Below are 13,040 nucleotides of genomic sequence, written 5' to 3'. Positions count from 1 at the left end.
TACAATGAACACTGGCACTGTAGTTTAGCACAAATGTGTATTAGTCCACCACTGAAACAGTCCCTTACACATGCATTTACTCCTGTTTGAGTAATGTTTTCAGTGCCCAGCTGTTTCAAAAATGATTTAATGACTGTCTATTTCTGACCCTGTTTTAAAGGTACCATAGAATGGAAAAATGTATTTACCTTGGTATAGTTAAATAAAAATAGTTCAGTACATGGAACTGACATACTATGAGCCTCAATCTCCATTGTTTCCTCCTTCATATAAATCTTGCGCATGCCTCAGCTCTGTGATTTATGAAGTTTCTTGATGGACAGATAGCTTTACTTGTTGCTAACACTACAGTAACCGCTAGCTGGTGCTAATGGTAGCTGCTATCAATTGTCTCTGAACCTGCGGTCCAAAGCTTCTGTACTAATGTTAGAGATATAAACACCAACACAACCCAGGAGCACCAAGCTTCTAGTCCAGGCAGAATCAGCAATAGGACAGCTAGCTGCACGGCTAACTGAGTACCTAGCAGGACTGTTGATAGTAGTTAGCGGCTAAAGTAACCAGCAACATACAAACTCTGAATCACCGAAAGTGGAGGCAGAGCAGCCGGAGGACATCAGAGGGAAACCCAGACAATATTTTCTCCATCAAATTTTCTCCAGTTTCACCAAAACCAGTGTATAAAGTTTAAAGTTGTGTTTTTGTACAGTTATCAGTGAGGCCTAGTGTCGCATAGCAGGTCTTTCCTTCACACTGATTCAGCTCTGTGCTACTAGGCCCCACCCCTCTGCAGTGCTCGTGAAAGCTGGCCAAATCAGAAGCAAGTAGGCTTTCAGGGAGGGGGGCCTTAAAGAGACAGGAGCTAAAATAGTGTGTTCAAGCAGAGGGTGAAAAGAGGTACTGAAGGAATGGACAGTATGAGAAAATTGTGGGTTTTTTTTACATTAAAAATGTAAACATTTTCTAGTAGAAACCTTATATACAAGAATGAACCTGAAAATTTGTATTCTACGGCACCTTTAATGATTTATTCTTCAGTAAGAACAAATGTCCCTTTGTCCTTTTTACTGTCGAGTTATAGTTTGGATGTTCCTTTTTCAGATCAAAAATTCCAAGAACACAGGTTCACTAAAGTCTTACAGATGATCTTTGTCACCTTTATTCCCATACATGTCCATTCATTACAATAGTGGAAATCCATAATAAATAAGCACCATAGATGATCAGCAGAGCAAGAAACATTTAGCTTTAGTCATGAGACATACATAAAGGGAAGTAAATGACACTGATGAAATAAAAGAACCTGCAATAGATTTAGACCATCATATTGTGAACTCTAGTAGTGGTAGTCAAAAGGCCGTAAAGGACAATTATCTTGTAAACCTGTGCAATTAAAGAGGGTTACAATAACATTGGCTTTATGTTTCTTTATAAAATATAAAAAAGAAAAATACAGTCACATTGTCTAACCAAAAGCACACTTTCACTTGTAATTATACTGTTTGTCAGGCCCTTTAAGAAGTAAGTGTCACCTAAACCACTTTTGGAAATTCTAAAAAAGACATTTTAAACAATGTAATCACATGCCATTCTCAACAAAAGATAACTGCAACTCTTCATTTTGGAAATTTGATGTAGGTCTGTGTGATGCATCCCATAATACATCACCTTTCCAGTATTACCAAGATTTGAATTAAAAGTAAGACAACTGGGGTCAAAATGTGGGTTGCAGAACCAGATGAACTGAACACCACCAGTGATGATATATTTTTCCCCCTCTGGTAGTCGTTTTTTTCTGGTTTCATCAACAACACATTACATTCACTACAAGAATACATTCTTAATTCAGAACTTCCATTCAATTCACAAATCACTTTCACGAGTGTTGGCACCTTCTAGGGAGATCAAGTTATTTATCTTCAGCAGTTTTTTGCCATATAATAAAAATAAAAATAATGCAGCCACTGTGTGTACTATGCGCGAATATATGCACTACATCTCTGGACAAGCAAGCAACACTACATTTTTCCTATTTAAAAACACTTCCCTGAAGGCACAACCAGGAAATTCCATTGTTTCTTTGAGGGCAGTGTTCAGCTTCATGTGCCAAAATCACCATGACTTCCAGGCAGGCCATTCTGATCTTTAGTGAGCGAACAGCTGAGGTGGTCCAGCTTTGGTATTTACTGTGTACTGCAAATGGCCTTCACCTACTGAGCCACGTGTCCTGTGTCCTAGGCAGCATGCGCTAAGTTGTAAATGCTTGAATACTTGTTATGTTGTATTATCTGTACATTAAAGGTATATTGACATCTGTGAGGATCGGAGTGAACCGCAGACTGAGGCTTTGCCATCAAATGGAAACCATGTAGATGGTGACAAGAGAGGCACTGGAAGGGCCTGAGGAAAAGGAAAGTACAGAGGCAGCTATTGCAGAGGTTTTACCTATTACTGCTCCAGTTTTGCTCCAAAAGGAACTTTTGGACAAGTTTTCTGAACCTACTTTTGTGTGATATACACATTTGATTCCACAATGAAACACATCTGTGGTACAAACACATGACACAGATAAATGCAAATGGAGGAACTAATGCTAAAGTTACCAGTGTACAGTTTAAAGGTCAGTTCACTCAGATTTAAAAAAAACCCAACAACAACAGATTTTATTAATTACCCCTAATGTTGTCTAGCCATGCAAACATTTTTGGTTTTATTTGCGCAGGTTTTGAGATATCCCCCTAAGTTTTCAGCCACCGAACCTAATAAAATGGAGGTGATTTGGATTTTGATGCTGGTGCTCACAGCATTAAAAACTACATTTTTCAGAATAAGTAAACCTGTTACTCTGGATAACCTGCAGAACTTCAAACAACTTCAAAACCTGGCCAAAAAGAAAGCTATTTCTACAGGCAAGTGAGAAAATATGTTATTTTTAAATTTGGTTGAACTGACCCTACAGTTAAAGAAATAGCTAACATTTTGAGAAACAGTTTTATCTTCTTTCTTGCTTAGTGTTAGATGAGAAGATTGGTACCAAACTCATGTCTGTAAGATAAATGTGAATATAACATTATTTTACTACAGCAAGTTGTTGGTGAGCCTAGCTTAACATAAAGATACAATCCAGTGAGAAAACTTAGCCTAGTACTGCCAAAGTGAAAAAGTTATTTATTTTTAAGAGTGGAACTCACATTAAAACCATAGCTTGTAATTTTTACACTTTGTTCTCTTTAAGAATTAAACAAACAAGATACCCTGGACAATGCTAGCCTAGCTCTTTCCCCTTGTTTTCTGTCTCTTCTGTGTTAAGCTAGGCTAACCGGCTGCTAGCTGTACCTTTACTGTATGTATCCTACAGCAAGGGCGTCACTTTGTCTTGAAAAGTGGTGGGGACATAGGGGCTCAGATTAGGGGTACGAAGAGACAATTATCTCACGAGACATCACGATAGGCGATATTAGGTTCTCAAGAAGGAGACGAAAACATCCTTAAGTGTTCCTCAATGCTGAGATATCTGAGCGGGGGGATCTGGGGGGACCTCAAGAAGTTGTTAAAGTCACTGTCATATTTTAATTGCATTGCATGTTTTCTTAATGTGAAAATAAACCTGTCTAAAGGCATTTTCATTTGCTATTTAACTTCAAGCTATATTTCAGAACGTTTTTTTTTTAACAAATTATGCTTTAAAAAGTGGTGGGGACCTGTCCCCAGCATCCGCAGTGTAAATGACACCTGTGTCCTACAGACATGAGAGTAGGATCAAACTTTTCATCTAACTCTTGGCAACAAAGCAAATAAGTATATTTCCCTAAATGCAGCAGCACTATTACTTCAAGATAAGTATTAGATAAAGATAAATATCAGTCAGCTGTCTGCATGTAACATTAACGTCTCTAACAAGTATTGCAGCCTCAGAAAGAAATTCATTCACATAATGTCCTTGTAAAGTAGTGGTTGAAGAAGTCAGTGCTCTCCAGTATAGAGAATGTCAGAGAAATTACATTATGTTCCACCAGTCAGGCACCTGAACTGTCAAAATACTGCCTTGACAAGACAAACCCTGGACTCATTAAGAGAGTGTAATCACTAAAGCGCCATCTTTTTATCTTAATGTTCCATTTCAAGCATGCGTAAGAAAGCCAAAAACCCCTCAGTGCTCACTGGACATGATTCTGACAAGGACCACACAGACAGTCCCAATTTGATATTTGCTTCCTTAAGAATTTCCTCTGTCATCTCCATATTCCATTTTCTTTTGGGTTTGTTCTAAATGTACACAAATATTATTATTCTTTTGAAGGACTACCCTCATGCACCAAAGAGGGCGCAAGCCCTTGAAAGACACCCAACAATTGAAATATAAACCCTGACAGTTTTGGCCACTGACAAAGTGGCTTTGGCATATCAAATGTCACTAGTCCTTGCACCCAGGGCCAGATCTCCCAGTGTGGAAAAGAAATCCTCCATTTCTTTCTCTAGAAGCCGGTTGCGGTTCTCTGCATCCTCCCGTGCCCGTTCCGAGTTTCGTAGTTTGATCTCCAGCATGCGTTGCTTCTTCCTTTCCTGCTCCATCTCTTGTTCCAAACGCTCCATCTGTGTACTCAGAGCAGCACTCGACTGCTCCAGTCTGAGGGGAGACAGCACATCACAGACAGAAAGCAAAGGTCATTGAATCACCTTTACCCTTTTGCTACATTATGAATTGCTTTGGTGGCAGTACAACAAAATTTAAAGCTGCACTAGGCAAGTTTTTTCACATAGAAATGCAACCATCTTAAAGGCCGGTTCACCCCAAAAAATTCACTCACTTACCTTTACTGAAATCTAATCATTGTAATAGTTTTGGTTCAAGTTGGGTATATAGTGGGTGGGTATATTTCAGTTACCTGGTTGCCCAAAATAAATTGTGCTATTGAGATAATATCCTCAGCTTACAGGAAATACATTGAAATTTAAAAGAGGAATACAAAACTGCCAGCAAGTATGGTAGCAAGCACTCACAAGCAAGCATACAGGAGAAGATTTACACAAAATGAATGATGATATAATACAAATCTAAGTCATCATGTCACAGTCCCACCAAGTTAGCCAGTTTGGCAACATTTTGTTGACATTTCGACCTTTTTTGGATATTTTGCAGTTGAGATAGACAGGGAACATGGGGAAAGTGTTTTTAAAGCTTGATCCATTAGGGGACTAGAGCGTGATTGGGTTGGGTCCACTTTGTTTGTATTCCCCATTGCCTGTGAATGTAAATGTATTCCTGGTCCAGAACTATATAATAGATAATACGTAGTAGCACTTACATGTTTAACCACGTGATAAGAAAGCTAGCTGGTTGTTTTTGTACAGCAGAGTGGTTCCAAACTGGGGACCCCAAAGTTAGTAAAAGTTAGATTTGACTGTTTTATTTACTAGACAACATGCACCATAAGAGAATCTACACACAAAATTTTGGGATCACCAGAACACAGACTTACTTTTGGATTCTGGACTCATATGCGGTCTTCTGTTTCCTCAACTCGTCCTTCAGTCCTTCCACCAGAGTGCTCAGTGTTAGATTAGTCCCGTCTCCATCCTCAGACATGACAATGGACGGCACCCTGGCTGCCACAGCCATGTTTCCATTCTCGCTGCAGGCTGCGCTGCTGCTGCACAGCTCCATGGCCTCACAACTGTCCTGCTCAGAGCTCGGGTCTGTCGTCATCCCTCCCACCCTTCCTCTGTCAATCTCTTTCCGGCTCTCCATCCATTCCCCCTTTTCCCCACTTTCACCCACTGCTCCGCAGTTCTGGCTCGCCGAGGGCTCACTTCCTGAGTCAGGGACGGAGATTTCACAGGAGGAAGTGGACCAAGGTGTGCTGGCTACACTTGGAACGCTCCCCATGCTGGAGGAAGAGGTGACATTGTCGTAGGTGGACAGTCTCTGTGAGGAGCCGGATGAGTCACGATCACGAGCAGACCGCTCACCTGACGACGTGCGCCGGTGTCCCCTCAAGGAGGACAAACCGTTCATGAGCCAGTTACCTCCACTTCCACCTCCCCCTCCGCCACCAGATGATACACTAGTGATTTCAGCCACAGAGCCGCCACTGCTGCTTTGCTTGGCTTGCGGCTGGGAACGAGGCGCCGAGGAGCTCTTAAAAGTATATTTCCAGGAGGGAATGGCCTTTGCTTGTTTACTCGGACTGACCACCGTCTCCCCTTTCCCAGATGGAGACCCCAGTTTTGGTCCAGGGTTCAGGTTAGGTGTCTGGGTGGGAGTGATGGCTGCACACAGTTTGGCATCCAGAGATGAGGCGCTGCTGTGTAGTTCTTGGTCGGGGACCGAGACTGAGCAGCTCTGTAGGTCTTCCTCTGAGATCCAGGCTCCCAGGCTGCGATGCTGGAGCTGATGACCCTGGAGAGGGAGCTCTGTTTGGGGTAAAATGGGTCCCTCCTGCTCCCTCCCTGAGTACAAACGGTTGTGTTCCCTAATGAGGATTGTCATCAGGTGCTGGACCAGAGAGGTGCCTATGGAATACAGTGAGACAGGATGTGATTAATTTACAGGGGAATTAGTTCATTTTTTATACTGCAAATACAAAGTTTAATATGTTTTTACACTGAACAAAATTATAAACACAACACTTTTGTTTTTGCCCCCATTCATCATGAGCTAAACTCATCTAAGACTTTCTCTATGTACACAAAAGGCCATTTCAATCTGTGTTAGTGAGCACTTCTCCTTTAGAGAGATAATCCATCCACCTCACAGGTGTGGCATATCAAGATGCTGATCAGACAGCATGCTAATTGCACAGGTGTGCCTCAGGCTGGCCATAATAAAAGGCCACTCGAAAATGTGCAGTTCCATCACACAGCACAACGCCACAGATGTCGTTTTGAGGGAACGTGCAATTGGCATGCTGACTGCAGGAATGTCCACCAGAGCTGTTGCCCGTGAACTGAATGCTCATTTCTCTATCATAAGCTGTCTCCATAGGCGTTTCAGAGAATTTGGCAGTCCACGTGTAACCACACCAGCCCAGGACTTTGGTCGGACCTTACGTCAGTGAGCATCGTTCGTACCTTCCATGATAGTGACTGGGTCCTCCATCTTGGGTCGAAGGATATTTGGTCCAAATACTGTGGCGAGGTTCTGGACACTCATCTTGTTCTCAGTACAGTGGGACTGGACCTCATCAAGGAATCTAAGGTGAGGCATCAAAGTTAAAAACGAGAGCAGAAACAGACATCATTCTTTAAAACTGATGAAATTTTTTCCTCACTTACTTGCATATATACTTGAGAAGATTGTAGTTAGGTAGAGGTAGAGTGCTAACTTGATTTCCAAGCTCCTGGACCCCCTGATAAAAGACATATTGAACAATTGTTAGATAGACGTGTTTGTTCTTCTATCCCGGTGGGGACATCTCATTGACATAATGTATTCCCTAGCCCCTTACCCTAACCCCAGCCTTAACCTTTTTGTAACCTGAACCCTAAAACCAAGTCTTATCCCTCAAAAAGCAGTCTCTACCCGTGGGGATAAAACATTAAAGACACAAACACATATGAACACCCAGAGAGATTTATGCTGCACATACCTCCTCCTCATCTTTGGCCAAAAGCTGTGCGCACGTTAGGAAGTCTTCATATTTGGAGAAGGGAATGACCGGTTCTGGCAGCTCTCGCAGGTACAGCTTTAGCAAGGATGCCACCGTGTGGATGTCTGTATTACTGCAAGAGAGGACAGAGAAAAAAAGCTGTCTACTGGACGTTCTATCATCTAATTCTTAAAAAGCTCCAAGCAACACTCATCAAACCTGTCAAACAGAGGCTTGTCGCCGCAGTCGAAGGCCTCCTGCAGCTCTTTGACCAAGTTGGCCTGCCCTGGCATCCGAAAGAGACCCTCCTCGTCTAAACCTCTCTCCCTGATGAAGTCCACACACTGCTCCACCAGCAGGGGGGCCAGCCGGGGGCCAAACTTCTTCTCATACTGCACTGTGTCCTCCAAACGCTGTCCAAATATCCCTGGGGACCGATGGAGGAAACATGCTTGCTTGTTTGTGCTGTATAGGCCCATCAGATTATTCATTCATGCATCCACTGAAAATATGTAAACAGCAATGATGGAAGAAATTCTTATATCTTTTACTTAAGAAAAAAAAGAAAAGCCATGATCTAAAAATACAAGTAAAAGTCCTGAATTCAAAGGGTACCGAAGTAAATTTACATTTAAGTATTATCAGCACAATGTATTTAATACATCAAAAGTAAAGAATAGCTCCTTTCACATTGTTATATAATTATAGAATATTATGTTATTCTGTTTTTACTAACAACAAAGTTGTCATTTTTAGAAACTGAAAATGTGCCAATTTGAGTATACTACTGAGGAGGTTGGTTATATAGTTCTGCATCATATGATATAAGCCTGATGGTTTTCTTTATGTAAAAAGTAACTAAGGTATAAAGTAAATGTAGTGGAGTAAAAAGTATAAATCATCATCAATCATCAATCAAAATTGTACCAAATGTAGCATACTTAGTTACATTCCACCACTGGTAAACAGTATATAGGAGACATCCCTTCATAAATAAGCCATTTTTTAAAAGTAGTGAAAAATGATGGTGTAGCTAAATGGCAACACAGCTTGATGGCTAAACACGGTTGATTGGCTCATTGGTCACTGCTGATTATTACCTGTTGATTGGCTGTAGCAGTCGCAGCTGGCCGACAGCTCGCAGTAATCATAGTAATTGACAGAACAGGAGCTGCACAGCAGCATAGAGCGTTTCTCATACATCCCAAACCCACATTTCACCAAGTTCATCCATTCCGGTTCAGGCATTTGACTCAGCTGGTAGATGAATCCTGCATTTACAGACTCCTGAATGAAAGCGACTGAGGAGTGCAGACAAACAGCAGCAGACGGAGGTCAGTGTGCTGTGACCGCAATGCTGCTGTTAACGACAGGTCTGTAAGTTGGCGACAGATCTATTCTGGACCGAGAGCCGAGAGACAGACACCCCTACCCCATGAATCTTAGAGGGCGGCTGGATACATGAGCCAGCATGAGGTTACCCAGCGAATAACAGATTACCTCCATATGAATGTGGCTGATATTAATGCTTTTTCTAGTCTCTGAGAGAAAATGCATTACATCTCTGAATAGGGGTATCAGGTTAGGACTTAGTCCCCACTGTGCCTTATCCTCCATCCCCTCCAAATGCACAACAACTGAACCAGAAGCAATTTTCTAAATTAAAGCTGCACAAACCAAGTCTTGGCCACCAGGGGGCAGAAAAGGCGCTAACAGACACACTGTCCTGACAAATTGTTGCTGTATAAAGCTGACAGATATGCAGATATATACTTCTTGTATGTGCATCACATGTATATAACATTTCATTCGAGTCAATTATTCTAAACAATAAATACCAGACAATCTTTGAAAAATCCATAGTCGTTATATGTGTACTGTATATAATTTTGTATGACACAAGAAAAATATAATTGTGTGTATGAACAAAAACATTTGTTTCATACAGTAAATAATAAAATAGAATGCCGTCAGTACAGCAGGAAGTGATGTTAAACAACCCTCTAGATTTTTGAAAGATTGCTGGACATTTATTTTTCGGAAGTCGGATGCTTAGCTCTGTGAATGTAACGGTAAAATGCAAGGCACAAACTGGGGCCGTGACTAATCATACAGTAAATGTGCCATAATACCAAAACAGTTGATGTCGGATGATAATTCTTGGGTTCAGCAGTATAACGGTTAATTAATCAATTAACCGTTATACTGCTGAACCCAAGAATTATCGGTGTTGATACAAAAATGTTTTAGTAAGTATTAAACACGAGGACCTCAAATGAAATTTCATCCCTGTCACCTTGGGGATCGTCTCTCACCTTGGAATTCTGTTTCTCTATTATTATTGATAAATTGACCAACAGAAAATCACTTGCTGACAACTTTTTTATGAAACTGCAAATTTTTAAGTAAAAATACCAAATATGTTTAGCTTACACCTTCTCAAATGTTTACGTTTATTCATTTAGCTGACGCTTGTATCCAGCGCGACGTACAATTACTATATATATGTCAGAGGTCACACGCCTCTGGAGCAACTAGGGGTTAAGTGTCTTGCTCAGGGACACACTGGTGTTTCACAGTGGATTTGAACCCAGGTCTCTCACACCAATGGTGTGTCTTATCCACTGTTCCCTCACCACCCAGACATAACAAGCAATTTAACGAAATCACTTTGGCCCAATAAAACTTGTGACGGAAATTTGTTAGACTTATGACATTTATTGATCAAAACTAGCAATGAAATACTAGTCATCATTAGTTGCAGCACCAGTATTTGGTGCCCTTGGTCCTCCAACAGTGCTTTAACCTGGCTAATTAAAAATGAAGTTTACAATGAAGTCCACTAAAGTCACACACTATATCACTTATCCTACATTTATCCCCCTATTAATATACCGCTACTTTGTAACCCAACACTGTGCTGTTCAGCTGCTCCTTATGTCCCAGTTCACACCCAGACACTCTGGTTATATTTCTGGCCCCCTGTCAAGTACACTAGTTAGACTGCCAGACTAAAGCAGACAGGGTGAGAATTAACCACAGGCTCACTGCTGCATGGAGAGGACAAATAGACTTTTTAGGAGTAAAGGAAATTCATCTTGACTGGATTAAAGTTCACAGGCTAAACTGCATCCAGTACATTTGTTCTTTGATGATTATTACTCGCCACAGTAAGAAACTTAATAGAAGCACCCTGTCCTCTATTTTTGAATTTGAAAAACCAAAGGTGAAGTGGTTTAGACTGACAGCAAACTCTGATCACATTTCCCAAGTCAGGTACAGTAGTTGGACTCCAGGAATAGAGACACCAGGGTGAGAATTAACTGCAGGCTAAAGAAAGGGCTAGGTGACACTTTTCATGACTGGGCTCAAGTTTGTAGCTCACACAGTATAATAGTTTTTTCCAATTTCAGCAGCAATATCTTATTTCAAGGCCTCTTGCAAGATTTCTGGTGCCAACAGGGTGAAGGAAATGTGGACTTCCTGGTTTAGGGTGTTGCTTGGTAGGAAAGGCCTCGGTCCTTTCAGTGTTTACTGGTGAAGTAAAATATTAGTAGAACTGCTGGTTGCAGTCTTTTCAACAAAGGTGATGAACAGAATCTTTATTCTTTCTTAACAAGCAAAGCTCTGTAGGTGGGCTTAATCTGTCTGTTTGCATGAGGTAAGATAAAAAAGATAAAAATCTCAGTGTGTTTTTAAAAGTGAGCATGTTTCAGTTCAAAGGTTTGGCTTTACCTCCACCAAATGGCGCCCAGATGACCCGCCGTATGGCTTTGACCCAGTCATCCATGTCTGTCTGGGAGTTTGCCATGAGCAGGAAGGATTCATGGCTGATTGGCGCCCGGTCCTTCTCTCCTGTCCCACCTGTATGGAGAAATGAGGGGGCAGATGGAGAGAAAGTGTAGAAATGTAGAGATGAGCACATTTTAGATTAAAAATATAAATTTTTTCTCAAGAACACCGACATTTATCATAGAACTAACCGAGTGGTATGTTGGTGTAGTAGATGTGTTTTAGTTTTTCCATACATCCACTCTCAACCATTTGCCAAATTCCCTAGTTCCTAATTTCTACTTTACAATATACATTAAGCTTCACTGTCAGGTATTGATTATGTTTCTTTCAGGCTTCCACCTTATTGAAAGGGCGTTGTACTGGCACCCTCAAGCAGGTTTCCACTGTGCCAGCTAATTTGGGTTTGCAGATATTGAACTGGGCTGTGCGGGCAAGTTTCAAAATATGGTACTAACTAGTCCATTTTCAAGTTGGGACAAATAAAAACAAATCCAAGACAACATCCCAGGTCTGTCATGAGGAAAATATAAGTAATTTTAGTGGGTATGGATTTAAGACAGCTCGGCATGTGTGCTACTGTCCATGGCATATGAGAGTGTGTAACAAGCAGACTCTTTGATTAACGCATACCAACAAACAGATATTTCTTTTCCTTTTTTGCTGTCATGCTTTGTTCGGTTAAAGCGTACTTCCCTCATGGTGGTTAACTTAGCAGCCATATTGGCAACAGTTTGTTTGCGTGTATGGACAGTCAACATTGCATAAGCTTGATAATTATATCAAAATAAAGTTGTGAATCCTGCATAATGATCAAACAGGTGTAGCAGCCCCACACAGTATTTCAATTAATTCTCAAACTGACGCCTGCATTTCATTCCAAAAAAATCAAAAACATCCATATGCCTGCCCAGTTAATTGTGTCTGGGGTTGACACCAGGTTGTGCTATAAAGGATTCTCACCACTAGATGGCAAAATTGTCCTGTTTTGCATTCTCTGGCCACTAACAATGAATGGCACCAGTTCCCGTTCCATATGATGTATTTAGCTGGCTGACAGTGTGGCTCACAGCAGCTTTTAGTGAGTGCAGAAATATTGCCTTCCTTTTCTACCTTTTTTTTACCTCATAAACATTAGTGCTGTGACAAAATATTTCCGTGACGCAGCAATTCTACCTCATAATCGCTGATGTCAGAATACTGGCCATCTGAGAGTGAAACATGATCAGCTGCTACCACCTCAGACAGCGAATACATCTTATTATCTTGACCCCATCACCTTTGTGAATATACTATTTTCTCCTTCTACACATTTAAATAATCTGGAGAATATTTCGACTGTCTGAGCCGTGAGTGATGGATGGGGTTGTTGTCACAGTCATTTAGCTGCGAGAAGGGAATCCAAATATAACAGTGGTGCCATAAAGCTAAGTGCCATTGTCACCCAGCTTTGCACACTCACACTGTCATGATGAAAAACACACAGTGGTCTCTCTTCAGATGTGCTCCAGTGTCTTGGAAATAGTGAAATGAGGATATAGCGTTATTTAATATTTTGCCCTCATTTATGCACACGTACAGTGTCTGTGTGAATAATAATGAGTAATCTAATAATGACAGTAATAAATGAGTGCTTCAGTTTGCCCTCAGGAAAAGAGG

At 41.1% G+C, this 13,040-nt stretch overlaps 1 protein-coding gene across 6 annotated transcripts in view; it reads right to left on the bottom strand.

Moving 5' to 3' along the window:
* Positions 1-3,665: 3,665 nt before the first annotated feature.
* Positions 3,666-13,040, bottom strand: part of si:dkey-191m6.4 (rho GTPase-activating protein 22) — a 33,466-nt gene continuing 24,091 nt past the window's right edge. For 5 of the 6 annotated variants that reach the window (XM_046068251.1, XM_046068250.1, XM_046068253.1 and 2 more), the window contains 7 exons: positions 11,325-11,453; positions 7,809-8,016; positions 7,590-7,722; positions 7,276-7,349; positions 7,072-7,193; positions 5,481-6,513; positions 3,666-4,627 (listed from right to left, as the gene is read on the bottom strand). In XM_046068251.1, the coding sequence (XP_045924207.1) occupies positions 4,405-4,627; positions 5,481-6,513; positions 7,072-7,193; positions 7,276-7,349; positions 7,590-7,722; positions 7,809-8,016; positions 11,325-11,453 (1,922 nt within the window). In that variant the 3' untranslated portion in view covers positions 3,666-4,404. Of the gene's footprint in view, positions 4,628-5,480; positions 6,514-7,071; positions 7,194-7,275; positions 7,350-7,589; positions 7,723-7,808; positions 8,017-11,199; positions 11,454-13,040 lie in introns of those variants that run through there. The other variant, XM_046068255.1, reaches the window with a different exon arrangement.

This window comes from Micropterus dolomieu, linkage group LG14, assembly GCF_021292245.1.
Source record: "Micropterus dolomieu isolate WLL.071019.BEF.003 ecotype Adirondacks linkage group LG14, ASM2129224v1, whole genome shotgun sequence".
In the NCBI taxonomy this organism is placed as follows: Eukaryota; Metazoa; Chordata; class Actinopteri; order Centrarchiformes; family Centrarchidae; genus Micropterus; species Micropterus dolomieu.
Note: the sequence above shows the minus strand (reverse complement) of the source record. Positions and strands in the feature narration are given on the sequence as shown.